The sequence below is a fragment of the Nannobrachium achirus genome (genome assembly GCF_963921795.1).
Source record: "Nannobrachium achirus genome assembly, chromosome: 16".
In the NCBI taxonomy this organism is placed as follows: Eukaryota; Metazoa; Chordata; class Actinopteri; order Myctophiformes; family Myctophidae; genus Nannobrachium; species Nannobrachium achirus.
The window spans coordinates 11,260,828-11,280,827 of record NC_137823.1 but is presented as its reverse complement, the minus strand read 5'-3'; the positions used below and the strand labels follow the sequence as shown (position 1 = coordinate 11,280,827).

General features: G+C 43.0%; 1 protein-coding gene across 1 annotated transcript in view; it reads left to right on the top strand.

The window, feature by feature from the left end:
* The window catches only part of gnpat2 (glyceronephosphate O-acyltransferase 2), a 33,886-nt gene that overhangs the window by 1,755 nt on the left and 12,131 nt on the right, over positions 1-20,000 (top strand). Inside the window, exons 2-9 of the mRNA XM_080745147.1 lie at positions 5,169-5,375; positions 7,047-7,223; positions 9,707-9,836; positions 11,676-11,803; positions 12,927-13,002; positions 14,811-14,962; positions 16,971-17,101; positions 17,967-18,337. Of these exons, the coding sequence (XP_080601273.1) occupies positions 5,172-5,375; positions 7,047-7,223; positions 9,707-9,836; positions 11,676-11,803; positions 12,927-13,002; positions 14,811-14,962; positions 16,971-17,101; positions 17,967-18,337 (1,369 nt within the window). The 5' untranslated portion in view covers positions 5,169-5,171. The remainder of the gene's footprint in view (positions 1-5,168; positions 5,376-7,046; positions 7,224-9,706; positions 9,837-11,675; positions 11,804-12,926; positions 13,003-14,810; positions 14,963-16,970; positions 17,102-17,966; positions 18,338-20,000) is intronic.

The following is a 20,000-nucleotide window of genomic DNA, read 5'->3' as shown; positions in this document are numbered from 1 at the left end:
TGATTTTAACATTTTCATGAAATGCCATCTTGTTGAAACTTTGACAAGTGTGGCACTTCTGGATGTCATCTGGTGTGACACCTTTTTCATTAATAAAGCAAAAGTTATTTGAAACTTTGGTCATAATTACATGTAAATCTAGGTTGTTTTGTTATAGCTAGCATGTTGTTAGCATGCTAATGTGTACCTGGTAGCCTCAAGGTAGTCCTAAATGCAGAAAACGTCATCTGGTGTGACACTTCGTCATCTGGTCTGACATATCTGCTTGTCACGCCAGATGACTTGATTGTCACACCAGATGATATATACTGTATTTTCCTACAGACATAACAATAAATAACAAGTCCCATGTTTCTTTTGTCCATTTAAAACATTTTAACATGTTTAAAACAACGTTTTAAACATTTTTACATAATTTAATTTAGCTTCATTCGGTGATACAGCAAATTCATCAGACAGAGCAGAAACCCCTTCACAGAAACCTAAACCTTATATTGTGGTAACACTTTATAATAACTATCCGTTATAAGCAGTTAATATAAGACACTTGACAACAGAAAATGGGTGGTAACCGGAATCGCACAAACTGCTTCCTCATGAGCAGCATTCCTTATACATGGGGATTCAAGAGGGTCACCTGGAACTTTTCAGAGCGTTCCCATGGAAAGGGCGCACCTGATGGTGTGGGAGGGGTGCTGAAGCGTAAGGCAGACATGTATGTCCTCGGAGGCAGTGACCTACAAACACCGAGGGATCTGTGTGAGTATTTACAGAAGTCCTCTGAAAAAGTCACTGTCATGTGGATCGAAGAAGAGAAGATATCCAACATGGATGAAATGGTCCCTCCATCAGTGCGTCCAGTGACTGGCATCAGCACTACGCACCAGGTTCTTTCTATCTTCCCGGGAAAGATAGTTTACAGAGACCTGAGTTGTTTCTGCCAGTTTCCTCAGATCTGCACCTGTCACAACCCACGGAAATTACAGTTCGACCAAGTCTCCAGGGCTGAGGTGCCAGGTGACAAGACAAGTGATGAGTAAGTATAACTAAATCATTCTCTTTGCCAATTTTATGATACCTGTAATTGTACCTGTTTAATGACAATAAAGTAACTTATGTCATCCATTCATTCCTTTTCTTCCTTAACTAAGTGGTGGCCCATCTGCGGAACTGCCCCCTTCCCAGGTCAGCTGCAGGCCCAAAACAGCTTCCGGAGCTCAGTGAGTATAACATACTTGGCAAACTTGAGGACTTGCTAGTAATTACATTTTACTACTAAAAACAATCTACCTGACAAATAAATTACATTTAAATGTCTCCTCCTGAAGGTCTTCTACTCAGGTGCTGGACACAAGTGCATCTATTGGAGAGGCCCAAGCTGAGGATTCAGACACCTCCTCAGATGAATACACACAAGGACAGTTTGTCATAATCAAATATGAGGGAAAGCCATATGTGGGGCAGATTGTTACCATTAATAAGGAGGGGCTAGAGATAAACTGCATGAATCAACTTGGAAAAATGAAAAATGGTTTTGTCTGGCCAAAGGGGCGAGACTGCATTTTCTACAAAGAGCAGGAAGTTGTCTGTGGCATAGCAGAACCGCAACAGGGCAAACGGTTTGCTACCCTCACCAAATGTGACTGGCTGATGTACAATACAGTCTAAATGTCTATACCCTCACCAAATGTGACTGGCTGATGTACAATGCAGTCTAAATGTCTATTCTAATCTAATCTAATACTTTTGTACTTTCACTCACTGGACTGGACAATGAGGTAAGGTAGGACCCGAGACAAACATAGCGAAAATAGCTGATCTACAAGCTCTCAACGCATTGTGCTGCGAGAGCTTGTAGATCAGCTATTTTCGGAGTTGCACAACCCAGCACTCTTTAGCTAGTGGAGATGTGGTGTAACGACATGATTCGTAAATACATTTGTTCAACTCAAAATGCTGTGTTCAAGTTCAGGAGACTTCGGAAAAAAGTAATACACCTGAATGCTGAGTTGTTTCCAATAATTGGTGTTAATAAAATGTTGCCTTGGCTCCCAGTGTGGCTATGCACCTTATTGTCTCTTTAAGATCCTTCTGCCGTGGGCCGGCAGAAGACTTAGGTGTGCGTAGCATTCCTGTGCACATCCTCATCATCCATCTACTACTACAATTCTTTGTTATCCTATGTTAAGGCCCAACAATACTATCCTGTTCAGAAATATTAAGGCCATGTTATTTAATGTTAAAGCAATTTTACTGTTGCTGTTTTTCCTGGGTAATTGTTTAATCAATCAGTAAAGTTCAGTACTCACTAATAGGTAGGTTAAAACACAGTTTGCTTTGACACATGAAGATATGGTCATCTGGTGTGACACTAAGTCATCTGGTGTGACATTCCAAATAGTGATAAATCATACCTTTATTAATGATGAAACCGAAAAAATGTGTATGGTTTACATAGAAAATAGTATCAGGAAGAGTCACAAATATTTGTGTAATTTTAAAGAAAGTTTTTGTCAGAATAAAATTAAAATATGTTGAAAGATCGACAACATGGGCCTCACACAGAGTGTTGATTATGAAAAAAATATACAGATTCAATTAATTTTCACAAAACTATAGTGGATCACAGGTTAGTTATGATAAAGGACTTTGATAAAGTGAGTAACTTAAGAAAGGTGTACTCCATTTTCATTTTATGAACAATTATTGTCATGTCACACCAGATGACGGTTTTAGGCACAAGTACAACAAACTGCTCAATAAAGTCTGATTCCAATAAAATATCTAAAAACAAAATGTGTTTCCATAAAGTTGAGAGTTAGTAGAACAAAAGTAAATAATTTTTATGCCTGCTATTTAAAGTTTTTTAAAAAACATGTTTTTTGGGGCGTCACGTCACTGACCCACATATGTAGGAGGTAGGTAGGTATAGCTGTGTGTGTTGTGTGCAGTGTTGTACCCGAACGCGTTCAAAGAACGATCGTTCATGAACACGTTCATATTTTGGGCGAACGTGAACTGAACGTAATTGTTTTCGCTTGATGAACGATATTGTCGAACGCGGTCATTCTGACGCCCGTGAACGACGTTCGTCGGCGTTCGTCGGCCGTTCATGCGGCGCTCCGCGCCTCCGCTGTCATCTGTCCTCTGCTCCTCTCGTCTCTCTTTTCATTTACATGCTCCAATAGTAGGCACTGCACGCAGCAGCACGCAGCAGTGCCTACTGCATCTCGTGAACGTTCCGATATGCGGTGCTGTCTGCACTCTGCTGTTGCACTGTGAATCTCCTCCTCGTCTCGCAAGCCTGACTGACTATACTTTGTCCTATGTGTGTTGCACGGTGAAAATAGCTGATCTGCAAGCTCACAACGCGTCGCATCCACGAGACAACGTGAGCTTGTAGATCAGCTATTTTAACCAACGCGGAAACATGCTGTGCACGGTTTAGAAACGTCTGCCTTCTAGTGGGGTTCCTTGTACATGTAATTTTTTGTTTTTTTTCTAGTGGGGTTCCTTGTACATGTAATTTTTTGTTTTCATTTCAAATGTGTGTTAAAGTTTCTTTCACTTCCAATTTGTAGATTATGGTTTATAGAACAATTTTGGTTAGAGTGTCAAGACAGTAGATTGAAGAAAAATATATGTTTTGCCCTATTTCCAAAATGACCAAAATCGGAATTGTGTTTTTTGAACAATGTCTTAGTTTTCCCACAACTGCTGTGTAATATATATATATCTTTTATTGCTATATCAAGTCAATACTGTGTGGGGAATCAATTGGAGTCAAATATTTGTTTTGAATATTATGATATTTCACACAATGAGACAATAACATGGTTATTACATTCAGCCCTTCACAATAAGGGTGCAGGAAGACTGGGAACTAGGCAGTGGGCACATAAATATTGTGGGCACCTCAATGTTAAGTTGGATGAAATTATTGCTGTGTGTGGTTCTATATGGGCTGAGTCAATAATTTTGACAAATAATAGCATGCAGCAACGTCTAAACATTTATATATATATAGACCTTTATATATATATTTTTTCCTTTTTTTTTTTTTTTTTTTGAATAGCCAAAAGTATAAAAAAAATATGGTTAAAAAAAGAACTAAAAAAGAACTATGTAGTTCATTTTGGGGAACCATGAACTTTAGTTCATAATGGGGAATTATGAACTAAAAATGAACTAGTTCATTTTTGAAGTTCTGAACTTGAACTTGAACTAGTTCGTTTTTAAAGTGAACTTTCCCAACACTGGTTGTGTGTGTGTTTAAGCCCGTTGCCCAATCAGAGACCACTATTTCTGGCAACGTCATCAATAAAGAGGCGGTGCCATAGTTTTGTACTTCTTCTAGTTTTCATGTGTCTAGGAGGTTGACAGTACTTCATTAGACCCCCTGGTGTGGTTGATATGAGCAATTATGTATTGCCTTTCTATTTGGGTTTTAGCTGTAGGCTGCCACCTTGTGGGGTCGAACGTGCAGGTCCAAAAACACAGATAATTATTACATCACAGAATCAACCCCTCCCCTAATTACCATTCACCCAACATACGTGGGTGTGGCTAACTTCAGCTGGGTCACCATTCACCATGACAACCACGCATACCATTGAACTGGTGGGTGTGGCCACATAACAACATAATTTTAACTCTTTCTGTACACTTTTTTGGAAAAAATCTTCCTCCTAGTATATAATCATAATAGTAGATAATCATGTTTTTTAGGGGGAAAAAATCATGGCACCCCATCTTTAACAGCCAATGAGGGACCAGCATTCCTGGCGATGCCTAGTGGTGATGTCACTGGCATCGCCAGTGGTGATGCCAGTGGTGAGTGGACCTCATGGCGCGCTCTGCTGGCGTACAAGTAAGCTACTTGTGCACAAGGCGCAAGTTGGCACCTCGTCGACAGAGTGCAGTTCTAGTTATGATTGTTACTGTATTATTCAATAAAATAAAATGGTGAAAAGCCAATCTACAAGCTCACAACTTCTGCTATACTTTTATGTGACACTCTTGTATGATGAAGTAGGGCATTCGTTTTCCATTATGTTTTGTTTGTTGAAAAAGATACATGGTCTCTGCCTGTCAGCAAAGAATGAGTAGAGTCAAACATACACGCACACGTGCACGCGTGCACTGATGCACATATCCTTTTCCCCTAGAACATGGAGTCAGGCCGGACGGGCACGGAGGAAGAGGAGGAGGAGTTTGTGGACATCTTGGAGGAGAGGAGGAAGGGCAGTGACCTCGGCCACGCCTTCAGGACCTTTAGCCCCTCCCCTTACCGAGGAGCCCCTCCCACATGCACCCCCGCAGAGCTCAACACCGCTGTGCTGCAGTCGCAGTACCTACGACACATCACCAGAGAGGTAGGCGTGTTAGCTAATAGCTAATTATTTTCAGCCTTCCCGCTTATCTCCCGATTAGGGAGTCTTACTGGTTAAGTTTTTGAACTTGTTAATCACCAGTAAGACTCCCTAATCGGGAGATAAGTGACCTTCAGGTCGGCAGCCTCATGGTGGTGCTAGAAGAGGGGCATGTGAGAAATCAGGGGCGGAGGTTGTACTTTGCCAGCCAAGGAGTGTTAATGCAATGTTTGGCATGGATTGGGGCAACAGTGCCAGATATAAGAGTAGGGCCAAAAGTGTGACGTGACGTGACGCGACGGACAGACTGACCGGTGGAACATTTCATAGTAACTTGCGAGCAGGTGAAAAACAACACGTTTTTGACCTGCTTGGAGGAAGGCCTGAGGCCGAACATGTGGCGGCCACGGTGACGCATCCTTAATGACGTGTCTGTTTCTACAATTTACTATTTAGGCATTTAGGAGACGCTCTTAATCCAGAGCGATTTACAATAAGCAATAAGCAAGGTAATAACATCAATACATCAAATGCATAGAAATATCAATCTAGACAAAAATAACGTAGTTTAGGGCATTCACGAATAGTGATTTTTAGTATTCGAATTATTCGACCTCAAAGTATTCGAATAGTCGAATATTCGACAGGACTGGCCAAACTGTCAAATAACTAGTGGTCAGTAGCTGTAGAGCAAACCGTGGTCGCGTCTGCTTTTTTCGACCGTTTTTCGCCGCGGACCGGGCCTTCAGACCACCGCGTCCGCCTCGCCTCGCCGAGGCGCATCCATCGAGGTCTCTCGTGTCCCTCTACGAGCAGCGGTTGGGGAGTTACATGCTAGACTCCTAGACCAGTGTAAACACTGCAGTGTACTTCCTGAAGAGCCCGGCAGTGTATGATCTGCGCTGTGATTGGCCGGTAGTGTATCATGTGTTTATGATCCGCGATATGATTGGCCAACGTATACACAACGTATACAGATGATGCAGATGACGTCATTTTGCCGTGAAATTCTCCCCCCCTCACGGCTCATAGAAAACATATAAAGAGAAACTTTAGAAGCTGAAATTAACAGAGTGGGGGTTCTAAAACTTTAGCGATTTAACAGTTAGGACAATTTTAAGATTTGTTTTATAAAAAAAGTTACATGGTATAACTTTAAGTAAACAAGAGACGAACATTGTGAAAATAGCCGATCTACATGCTCACAAGGCCTCGCGTTGCGAGGCGTTGTGAGCATGTAGATCTGCTATTTTCACAATATTTATCTGTGGAACCGAGTCACATTAAATGTAATACCTACAATTCCAAGTGCTTGTCAGGGTGGGGGTCCCTAGTTCAAATATGTTTATTTTGGGGGTCACGGCCTAAAAAGGTTTGAGAAGCCCTGCTATAGAGCGTTAACAAATTCATCCACCAGTCCAGGGGCATTGACAACTCATTCTTATGACTTCCTATCTAGCCAAGCTTTATAAACTATATATTTTTTAAAGAGAAAACAATACAAAAAAGCGAATATTCGACTTAGGTGAAAAACGTCGAATAGTGACTTTGATATTTGAATATTCGAATATTTGGTGAATGCCTATAGGTAGACCGTGCACCTAATCAGTAAAAAAAGCTTTATATAAGAACCTAAAATCTATGGTCTCCTGCACCCCTCTGGTTGTCCTGCAGGTGGCGCTGGAGAGGGCCTCCTCGGTGGAGGAGGTGTTGGAGGAGGCCGCCTCCGTGCTGGAGGAGATGTCTCACAACCTGCAGCTGTCCTTCATCAGGCTGATGGGCTTCACCTTCAGCAAGGTGTTCAAGAGGATCTTCTCCCATGTCCACGTCAACATGGAGGGCCTGGCCAAGGTCTGCTCAGTGCTCACAGAGAAGTTACCTTAGAATATACAAGGTCTGCTCAGTGATCACAGAGAAGTTACCATAGAATGGTCTGCTCACAGAGAACCATAGAATACACAAGGTCTGCTCATAGAACCACATAAGGGCCTTTTCCACCGGCAAAGAACCGGTTCTGGTTCTTTCTACCGCCTATGGGATGAACCAAAAGTGAGCTTTTCCACCGAGAACTGTCTGGAGTTGGTTCCAAACCGTAAAAGTTGGTTCCGAACGGGAACCACAAAATCCTTGGTTCAATCATGGTTCAATCTGGTGTAAATGCAAGCCGGTTCGCAAGAACGAACCAAGGTTCCAAGAAAGTTGAACCGGCACTGGTTCTGGAACCAGTTCTTTGCTGGTGGAAAAGGCCCCATCATATAGAGAACCATAGAATACATAAGGGAGCCTTCTCCACCAAAATAACTTTGGTTTAAGAACCAGTTCACCTTTCTTGGAACCTTGGTTCGTTCTTGTGAAATGGCTTGTGTTTCCACCAGATTGAACCAGAGGAACCAAGGATTTTGTGGTTCCCGTTCCGAACCAACTTTTACGGTTCGGAACCAACTACGGTTCTCGGTGGAAAAGCTCACCTCTGGTTCATCCCATAGGCGGGAGAAAGAACCTGAACCGGTTCTTTGCCGGTGGAAAAGCGCCCCGGTCCGAAAGTGAAAATAGCAGATCTATGTAATTCTAGGGGTCCTTGACATGATAACTTTGAGCACCACAGATAAAAAATAAATAAATACATTCGTTTTTCAGAAAACCATTAGGATTTGGATTTTAGAAGACTTTATTTTAGGTATTTTTCAGGTATTAATGGGTTAGTGGATAAGAAAAATGGTGGTGGTTGGAGGCAGGCCAGGCGCTGACATCCAGCACCGTCCAGCTAGCTCTATATTTAGATGCAGAGGGAGAAGCTCACGTTTCATTTGTTCTGCGCTTTGTGTGTGCGTGTGTGTGTGCGTGCGTGCGTGTGTACTTCTGTCAACCTGCTAACAGCCATGTCGTCGCTGTCGGGTGGAAACCTTATATGTCCAAAACTGTTCCATTTGAGAGAAAAATAAATACAAATCAAACAGTGTTGTAATATAGCTGGGACAATATATTGTCCAATCAGATATACATTGGTCATGCTTCGCTTGACGGGACAGTGTTTTTTGCAGGTCTTTCAGTCCGAGTGTATCAAAAAAGCAACTGGGTTAAGGCGGTGGAAGCTTGTGATTGGCTGCGCGGAGCTGACGAAAGTCCGGGGGGCTGAGATACACCTAAACCTAACCTTAACCCTAACCCAAACCTCAGTAAAACTAACACTGGTGAATGCTAACCTGGCGACGCTGGTGAATGCTAACCTGGTGAATGTTAAACCGGTTGGACCAACGGCGCTTAACCCAGTTGCTTTTTTTTAATTTTTTTAATTTTTATGACTCAATGTTTATATTTTTCACAATAACATCGAAAAAGTACACAGCAACCATAGAACAGACAAAAACAAAACAAAATACAATACAATACAATACAATACAATACAATACAATACAATACAAGCCACATACTGTACAATATGACAGTATATTGCGCCATAACCACGCCTCAAGTCCTATTGGCCATACACATTATAAAGCCTCCCCATTTGCGGATGTATTTATCCATTCTATCAGTCCTCCTATAAATCATTTCCTCATAAGCAGCCACCCTAACCCCCAACAGTCCACTGGCCTGGGTTCAATGGAGGAGTGGTGCCCTGTTCTGCTTGCTCTAGTACAGACGCAACGCGTTCTGAGCTTGTAGATCTGTTAATGTTGATGCTTTTGAATTTGAATCCGGTTTTGGACATGGTTTCCACCCGATAAAGACGATATATACAAGGTTGTCTGACATAGTGGTTTGGTTCCTCCCATGTGTCTGACGTAGGGATGGGACGATAAGCGATATTATCATTTATCGTGACAAAAAACACTCACGATAATCGCATTGTGGAGATTTCAATTTATTAAATCGTTCTCCGTCATGCACTGGGATCAATTCACCTTTTATTTGCCAAGCTCTTTATCCAGTGCCATTTAAACCCTGTATAAAATAGTTGTAATAATTGTAGATCTGCAATTTTTTGGGAAATTCTCCACCCCAGGATAACGGATTTTGATTATTGTGACAATATCGTAAATCTCGATTTCTTTTGTCACAATAATCGTGATATGACATTTTCGTCCCATCCCTAACCACATGTCTGACATGGTGGTTTGGCTCCTCCTACATGGTGGTTTGGCTCCTCCTACATGGTGGTTTGACTCCTCCATTTGTGACATGGTGGTTTGGCTCCTCTTACATGGTGGTTTGGCTCCTCCTACATGGTGGTTTGACGACTCCTCCATGTGTGACATGGTGGTTTGGCTCCTCTTACATGGTGGTTTGACTCCTCCTCCATGTGTGACATGGTGGTTTGGCTCCTCCCCCAGCTCCAGGAAGCCATTCAGGAGCATCCCGTCATCTTGATGCCCAATCACAGAAGCTACGTGGACTTCCTGCTCATCTCCTACATCCTGTTCACCTACGACCTCCCCGTGCCTGTCATCGCTGCTGGAGTTCGCAAGTATCTATTTCATTATACAGTATCTATTTCATTATACAGTGTCTATTGCATTACAGTATCTATTTCATTATGCAGTATCTATTTCATTATACAGTATCTATTTCATTATGCAGTATCTATTTCATTATGCAGTATCTATTTCATTATGCAGTATCTATTTAATTATGCAGTATCTATTTCATTACAGTATCTATTTCATCATACAGTATCTATTTCATTATGCAGTATCTATTTCATTATGCAGTATCTATTTCATTATACATTATCTATTTCATCATACAGTATCTATTTCATTATATATTATCTATTTCATCATACAGTATCTATTTCATTATACAGTATCTATTTCATTATGCAGTATCTATTTCATTATGCAGTATCTATTTCATCATACAGTACCTATTTCATCATACAGTATCTATTTCATCATACAGTATCTATTTCATCATACAGTATCTATTTCATTATACAGTATCTATTTAATTATACAGTATCTATTTCATCATACAGTATCTATGTCATTACAGTATCTATTTCATTATACAGTATTTATTTCATCATACAGTATCTATTTCATTATGCAGTATCTATTTCATCATGCAGTATCTATTTCATTATACAGTATCTATTTCATAATGTAGTATCTATTTAATTATACAGTATCTATTTCATCATACAGTATCTATTTCATTATACAGTATCTATTTCATGATACAGTACAGTATCTATTTCATCATACAGTATCTATTTCATTATACAGTATCTATTTCATGATACAGTACAGTATCTATTTCATTATACAGTATCTATTTCATTATGCAGTATCTATTTCATTATACAGTATCTATTTCATCTTACAGTACAGTTCAAACCAAAGTGTCACAATATATCAATCAATCAATCAATCAATCAATCAATCAATCAATCAAACCTTTATTTACAGTATATAGCACATTTCATACAACAAGTGTAGCCCCATGCGCTTCACAGATCAAAAAGGCTTTTAAACAAGGAAAAGAACCATCAATTTTAACACTAAAAAGAGAAATAAGAATAGAGATAAAAATATAGATATAAGAATAAAAACATGAACATAAAAAAACTGTTGCACCCCTACTCTGGCTGTCTTCTAGGACATTCACCAAATATTCGACTATTCGAATATTCAAATATCAAAGTCACTATTCGACGTTGTTCACATAAGTCGAATATTCGCTTTTATTTTTATTGTTTTCTCTTTAAAAAGTATATTTTATAAAGCTTGGCTAGATAGGAAGTCATAAGAATGAGTTGTCAATGCCCCTGGTGAATGAATGTGTTAATGCTCTATACCAGGGGTTCTCAAACCTTTTTAGGCCGTGACCCCCAAAATAAACATATTTGAACTGGGGACCCCCACCCTGTCAAGCACTTGGAATTGTAGGTATTACATTTAATTTGAATCGGTTCCACAGATAAATATTGTGAAAATAGCAGATCTACATGCTCACAACGCCTCGCAACGCTCCTCAGGGTCCCGGGGTCCCCAGTTCAAATATGATTATTTCGGGGGTCACGGCCTGAAAAGGTTGAGAACCACTGGCATACACTACCTGTCTTTGGGCATTGCGCATAGGAGTAAGCGACTCGTTATTGAGTTGAATTATTGTTATATAGTCCTGGAAATTGGGTTAAATTATATTTGACAGTTTGGCCAGTCCTGTCGAATATTTGACTATTTGAAGGCTTTGAGGTCGAATAATTCGAATACTAAAAATCGCTATTCCTGAATGCTCTACTGTCTTCATGCATGTAGCTCTAACTGTTGTACCTCTACTCTGGCTGTCTGTCTGCAGCTCTTGCGGGGATGAAGCTGGTCGGGGAGATCCTGCGTCGCTCCGGAGCCTTCTTCATCCGCCGGAGCATCGGCTCTGACAAGTTGTACTGGGCTGTGCTGTCTGAGTACGTTAAGACCATCGTCAGGGTAAGATGGGGGTCAATGTATGATGATGATTTGTTACGTTAAAATTTATATTAGTTTTTTAAACCAAATATCCCCCGGGTGAAAATGACCCACAAACCGAACTAACGTGAAGTGAATCCGAACCGAACTTAAGGATTAAAGGAATAGTTCACGCCCCAAATAACTTTTTTTCTTCTTGATTGATTGATTGAAGACTTTATTAGAAGTTTGCATAGGAAAAGGTACAGTTTCATGACGGTACAGTTCACTGGTACAAGGTCTACTAAAAGGAGATCCATGAAAAGACTTAGCTTATTTCCACTGGAAACCATTGAAGTATCTCATATAACATTGAATGACAGACAAATAGAACACAGTACTATGCAGTAGATATGTAAAGAAAAACAAAAAAGAAAACAGTAAGTCTAAACAAACAGTATATACAAAGAAGGGGCAGGGGAGGGTAGGGTTGGGCTAGGTTCATTTTTTTACCAGTTGCGAACGGCTGCTGCCTGTAAGTGGTTTTTCAGGGCAATTTTAAAGGATGCTAGTGATCCACACTCCTTTATGGCCTTCTATCGATTACTCACCCCATAGAGACTTGCATTTATGGATAGCATCCGTGGAATGCGTCAAAAACTAAAAAACATATCCATTGGATATGGTTTTTAGTTTTTGTCGCATTCCTAAGCCAATCATTTGATGACCAGCAGTGGTTCCCTATGGATACGCTGGAGTCTCCTTTGAGTCTCCATAGGGAACAAAGCAGGCTCTTTGTGTCTCCTTATAGGGAACAAAGCAGGCTTTTTGTGTGTCCATAGGGAACAAAGCAGGCTTTTTGTGTCTCCATAGGGAACAAAGCTTGCTCTTTGTGTCTCCATAGGGAACCACTGCAGTTGTCATCAAATTATTGGCTTAGGAATGCAACAAAAACTAAAAAAATATCCATGAATTATCGATAGGGGGGAAAAAAAGGTCATTTTCGGGGGGGAACTATCATTTTAACACAATTGTAAACATGACACTGTAAACAGAAAGGTTTATATGTGTACATTAACATTGTTTTAAACACTATAAACAGAAAGGTTTATATCATATGTGTACATTAACCTTAACACTGTTTTAAACATAACGCTGTGTACAGAAAGGTTTGGCTCCTGTGGAGTTCTACGTGGAAGGACTGAGGAGTCGCACACTCAAGTCTTTAACGCCTAAGTTAGGTGAGTCTTATGATCTCTCTCTCGTGTTTGCGTGCGTGCGTGCAAGCTTGTAGATCAGCTATTTTCACTATGCTCTCGTCTGCGTGTCTCTCGTCTAGGGTTGGGACTCGTTAGGATTTTAACGATTCCGAGTCCTTAGCGATTCCCTCTTAACGATTCCGGTTCCTAACGGTTCTCTTAACGGTTCCAATATATATATTTTTTCATATTTTCTGACACTGACGCTTCTGTATGTCCTGTCTTGTGGTTGCGACGCGTTGTGAGCTTGCAGATCAGCTATTTTCGGCATGCAACACAGCGAAGTAGTCAGGCTTTACTTGCGTTGCAACTTGCAAGACGTAACAAGGAAGAAGAGAAGCACCCAGGCAGACGGCACAGAGGAGCGCCTCAGTCCGCTCACATATCAACTTTCGCGAGGTCTTCTGCAGCTGCGGGTGTTATTTGGAGCATAATGTGAAATGTGAATGAAAAGAAAGACGCGCGAGGACAGAAGACCGCGGACCGAACGAGCGAACGAGCCGACGAGCGCCGCTCATGGACGTCAGAATGAACGCGCTTCCAGTGAGCTGAAGTACAGCCAAACTTTGGAAGACTTCTGTCTCTTCGGCACCATGCTGTTTGTTTATCACGCACGCTGCTTGTTGGTGTGTTCAGTTGTCGTCGCTCTCACTCACGCGGACATTCCCAGCATTCTTTCTGTAGAGGTGGCCTGACGTCACCACAGCTGATTGCAATGGAATGCACATTAAATGCGCGCTGATGAGACCCGTTAAGAGAATCGGACTGGCAAAAATGATTGACCCGGTTCTGGACCCGCTATCATGGAACCGGGTCCTAAAAAGAACCGGTTTCGGGTCCCAACCCTACTCTCGTCTGCATCTTATTAGAACCTAAAGTTTGCCGTCACCTTATCCGTTCTCAGGATGTCTTTGGTTTTAAACATTCCCACTGTAAAGGCCCTTTCAGACAAGGGGGTGGTTGACGCGCCCTAGTAATTCATTTTCAAAGAGAGGAGGGCTGTTATTTGGGACACGCGGAGAGGTCGAAGGGCAGACGGGCAAGCGGGTGCGGTCCCGTGAAATTGCCTCACGCGTGCTAGTTTCATGCACCGTGGGGGGCAAGAGCTGGATTGACTGCCTCAAGACTGCCTTTCTTTTTTCTTTTTTTCTATAATTTTTATCCCGCGATTTTGCAACCCATTTTTCACCCAGTGCCAATTGTCTATGTAATCCTGGGCTCTGCTCTCCCTCTGCCACGCCTGGGGAGACAACGGACTGACCTCATGCTTCCTTCAATGCATTGAGTAGTCCAAGTTTGACAGGGGGGGATTTCCCTGGGATGGACGTAACGCGTGGAAGGAACACGTTATTCCAACCAGTTCCTTTCCCCTCCATCAATCGCCCCGGCTGGCCAGGGGGAGGCATTATTGAGACCAGGATTACTGCATGTTTTTGTGAGGGTATCAACCCTAGGAGACACGGGGAGAACATGCCAAGACTGCCTTTCATTGCTATGCCCCTCTCATATGGAGCTGTCTAAAAATCTGTTTTAAAACTGGAGAATTTAATTTCATGTGATCGCTTTAAACAGCTGTGTGAAGAATATTCAGAGATCTGGCTGCACTTGCACTCTTTGAGATTCTGAAACGCCTGTTATCTTGTAATTTGTTTTGTTAAAATTGCATGCTGCGTTTCTGTAATCAGCACATCGTCGGAAAAGAGAGCCTGCTCTCAATTAACCTTCCTGAATAAATAAAGCTGAAATGATTGTTGCTTTGTGTGCGTGTGCGCGTGCGTGTGTGCATGCAGGTATGATGCACATGGTGGTGGAGCCCTTCTTCAAAGGACAGGTCTATGACATCACTCTGGTTCCCATCAGCATCAGCTACGACCGCGTGCTGGAGGAAGCTCTGCTGGCGCACGAGCTGCTGGGGGTCCCCAAACCCCGTGAGAGCACTATGGTATATATATATGTTACAGTATGTTCAAGAAACCAGTAAAAGTTGTCAAGGAGCACTCGTTTTGACGTTCACCACACACTAATCACCACCAGATGGCGACGTCAGCCACTGCTCTGCCATTCACCAGAGTGTATATAAGAGAGTTACGTCACGCTTTGAACTCGCCGCAGACCGGAAGTGTTTACTCTTTATTTACTAGCCTAGCCTAGCCTAGCCTAGCCTAGCCTAGCCATTAGCTCCATTGTAGTCACTTGGACAGGGCGTTTAACGTGCGCTTGCCCAGGCCTTACGGCCTGGGCATAAATATAACGATTGCATTCACCACGGCTTCGTAACTCGCGCGGCGGCCCTGGCCCGCTCTTCGCGGCCACTCGCGCCTGCGGCGCTCGGGGGCGAAGAGCAGGACCAAGGTCCGCTGGCCTTCGCGCCGCTTGGGGCTTCGTGGACCCAGGGGGGCCTCGTAACTCGTTTGGGCTTCGTGGATACAGGGGGGCTTCGGTAGCCGCTCGCAGTGTCGTGGACAATAGAGCGGCGCACCGCCTGGAGTACGTTGTTGTGGCGACCGCTTGCTCCGCCCCGTGCCGCACCACGAGTGCTCCGCGTCTCGAATGTGCTGTTTCTCTAATATACTATGACATATATACACACACTGGGGGTCCCCAAGCCCACAGAGACCACATATGTCAAACTGTTTTCAGAGAGACCACGTGACTTACTGTATCATATTATGTTAATTCCGGGGCGTGTCATAGGCACTTTAAGTCTTTTACTGAACAAACACTCTATAGCAATAATCACTATTACAACATAGAGCTATTTAACTCTTATTTTAACCAAAGGAAATTACTTACCCTACCTTTACAGTAAAAATAAATACACCAGTAAGACTCCCTAAACGGGAGATAAGCGACCGTCAGGTCGCATGTACAGTATACACAAATTGGCCTGTAAGTGGCATTGGTTCCTGCTGTGTAGGGGGATGTGAGTGGAAAATGTATTGCCTAGGTAGGGCCAGCGAATGCGGGGTTCAGCTGTAACGGACGGGGTCGTGTTCAAGTAGTAGGAGATATGTTAGTAGGTGTTGTGTTACTTGAAGTATGACTGTCACCGATTTTGTTGTGGTGAGCACAGTGGGTCAATGATAAGAATGCAGACAGGAGTATTCCTTTAGAGGAGGTGGTTTATTGTAACAAGAGTCAGCTTGACAGAAGCGTGGCAAAGCGCAGTCCCATCATGTTGCAAAGAAGGGAGTAAACACATGAGCTCAAAGCATGCAAGGTGTGACACACAAGTGTCTCACAGACATATGTGTTGCACTTGTGATACAGAACCACATTAGAGCTACAAGGCTTTTGCCCTGTAGTCTTTTAGTATCTGAATAATAACAGATTACTAGATATTGTCATTGTAGCAGCAGGTTATTCAATATTAGTGTGTGTGTGTGTGTGTGTGTGTGTGTGTGTGTGTGTGTGTGTGTGTGTGTGTGTGTGTGTGTGTGTGTGTGTGTGTGTGTGTGTGTTAGGCTTGTCACGATACTGGATTTCTAACTTCGATACAATATTTTGAAAAATGTCGATACTCGATACCATTTTCGATACCACGCAACCACAGCGATTTTAGTGCAAAAATTATTATTTTTATTTAAAGAAAAATACAGAACTTCTTGAGGTAGATGGTAGTGCACTTTTTAAAGGCCTGCCTTTGATGTTTTAACATTCCAAGTACAAATAGGCCTTTAAAATAACTAGGAATAAGCCAAAGTAGGAAGGACACACATAAAAGTAACGTTGGTGTAAACCAACGAGAGAGGTAAAAACTGAGCATCGATATTATCGATACTATGGAAAAGTCATATTGAAAATCGATACTATATTCAAAATCGATACTTTTCGATAAATCGATATTTTTGACAACACAAAACTTGACAACAGTGTGTGTGTGTGTGTGTGTGTGTGTGTGTGTGTGTGTGCGCGCGCGCGCGTGCGTGCGTGCGTGTGTGCGTGTCCAGGGTCTGCTGAAGGCTACCAGGGTACTGCAGGAGGACTACGGCAGCGTGCACGTGAACTTTGGCCTTCCACTTTCAGTCAGACAGCTGACTCAGGGCAGGGTGAACCGCCGGCAGTACAACCTCATTCCAAGGTACAGTACATTCATCTTATCTATCATGATCATATCTATCTGTCATATCTGGAAATATGGAGCAGCTTGCATCACTCTGCGTCATATTCTACAAGGTAGACCCCAAAAAACATATGGGGGCATTTTCTTGACCAATTAATATGTTGTCTTGTGACAAATGGCGAAAATACACAACAATGCAACATATTGTAAGCTTTGTAGATGTAGATATTCTATTGTTGCTATTTGTTTTTTAACCAAAACGTTTATTATGTGTCCAAAATTGTCCTTGTTTTGCTCACCGGCCAATCCGAAAAAAGGCTGCGTGTCCATTGTCCATAATAACACTTCCTCTATAGGTCCCCATTAGCCTAGATGGACGGCTAGGCATACTAAAGACGCAATCCAACTTTCCTTTTTATGTCGACATTGTATTTTGTGAGATATTAACTCCTGTGAATTAATCACCATGCCGTTCGAGGGGTGAGAGGGGGACTCACAATAGTGAGTGTGACTAGTTCAGCCAAAATCTGTCACTTGCGTTTCAAATCGTATCCTTTAATCGGCTGGTGACACAACTAAACTGTCACAAGGTATTTGGAAACATACTTGCGAATAATGTGAATAAAATCTTAATCAGACAGGGACGTGCACTGTGCACTTCTGCTGCAGCGGCGTTGAGGATTTCTTTGTGTTCAGTCCGTGCGACCGGGCATCACACTCACTCCGAGTTCCCACTCCGAACCCGATAAAATAAAATAACAGTTACGCTCCTCTCCCCACTTCACTATACGCTTGTATGTTCTGCCACCCAGACGCTGTGTGTTACCTGAGTTCCCTCTCATTGTGTCCCCTCTTCCCTCTCCCCTCTCCCACTCCTCCTCAGAGACCTTCCCCAGAGACCCAGCCCTGACACCCAGGACTGTGTGGGCTGGCTGGCTCACCTGGTGCTCCGTGTCCAGGAGCGAGGCTCTGTGCTCAGCCCCTGGTCTCTGATGGCCTGCCTGCTGCTGCAGAGGCCCACTACCACCCCCACGGAGGAGGGTCTGCCCACTCCCACCCCCACAGAGGAGGGTCTGCCCACTCCCACCCCCACAGAGGAGGGTCTGCCCACTCCCACAGAGGAGGGTCTGCCATCGCTCCAGAGGCCCACCCTCACCCTCATAGAGGAGGGTCTACCATGGGACCAACTCGTCCAGAGGACCCTCTGGCTCAGGAAGCTGGCCCTGGACTTTGGAGCCCGCCTCGACTGGCCAGGTGGGTGGGAGGGTAGCAGGGCAGGATCTAGGCATAGGCAAGGGGGGCAATGCCCCCCTAAATGCCCTGTCTGCCCCACCAAACATGATGGCATGCAAAAATCGAAAATGTCAAGATAGATAGATAGATAGATAGATAGATAGATAGATAGATAGATAGATAGATAGAAAAAAGGAATGGGGTTGGGCCGTGAGGCTAACAACCCCACCCTGTAAAAAAGTTTGATGCAGGTGACCTGTTGTTTGTAGTGTGTGTTATAGGTATAAGTGTGCCAAAATGCTTAATTTTCCATACATTTCGGGGGTTTTAGGGGGTTTATCCCCCCATTCTTTTTCAGCCCACACCGCTTTGCGGCATGGGCTGGAGGTGACCCGGACGCCCTATCATTTCTCCCTGCCCCACCTAGTGCTAAAGGCTAGATCCGGCCCTGGAGGGTAGCCTTATAGGTGGGTGGCCTTATAGGTGGGTGGGTGGGGGGATGGATCCAGAGGAGTGGGGTCCCCGGATGATTAGCTTAATGTGCAACATCGTTTTCTCGCTCAAGTGACAATTTAATGACTTTGAAGACCTTTGGTGTGTTACCAAATTGGCCAGCATTACATAAGTAAGAGGCGAACATTGTGAAAATAGCCGATCTACAACGCCTCTCAGTGTGAGCTTATTGTTCAAAAATTGCAATTTATAGTTTTTTAAAGCAAACTTCTTTTTACTTAGATCTTTACTTGTGGGGGTCCCTGGAACAGCATATATTGAGATGGAGGTCGGCGGCCAAATACTTAAAGCTATACTGTGTAAGATTCTCAACTAGTGGTCAGTAGCCATATAGCAAACCGCGGTCGCGTTCGCGTCTTTCGCCCGTTTTTCGTACCTTCACACCCCCGCGTCTGCCTCCACAACGCCGAGAGCTATCTTTAGAGGGGTCCCTGGTTCCTGGGCGTTCAGGCATTCCGGAGAAACGGACGACTTCACCCTGCCTGGTAGGCGAGATTACTTTTTGAGTAAAGAGACACACGGCGACTACAAATATGGCGACCCCACTTCAAGACCAGGGCAGATAAGCTGTGATTGGCCGGTAGTGTACCATGTGTGCATGATCGGCGATGTGATTGGGCAACGTATACACAACGTATACAGATGATGCAGATTACGTCATCATGGCGCGAAATTCTCCCCCCCTCACGGCTCATAGAAAACATATAAAGAGAAGGCTTCAGAAGCTGAAAATAACGGAGTGGGTGTTCTAAAACTTTAGCGATTTAACAGTTAGGACAATTTTAAGATTTGTTTTATAAAAAAAGTTACATAGTAAAACTTTAAAGCTATACTGTGTAAGTTGCTCAACTAGTGGTCAGTAGCAGTATAGCAAACCGCGGTCGCGTCTGCTTTTTTCATCAGTTTCTCGCCGCGGACCGGGCCTTCAGACCATCGTGGGAAATGCAGCCCGTCACGGCCACACGGCTCAGTAGAAAACATATAAAGAAAAGGCTTTTGGGGCTGAAATTAACAGAGTGGGTGTTCTAAAACTTTAGCGATTTAATAGTTAGGGCAATTTTAAGATTTGTTTTATTAAAAAAGTTACATAGCTTTATATAATCTTGGGGGTCCTTGACTGTCAGAATTTAGAAGTTATCAAAGTCAGACTTTTAACGACACGTCATCAAAG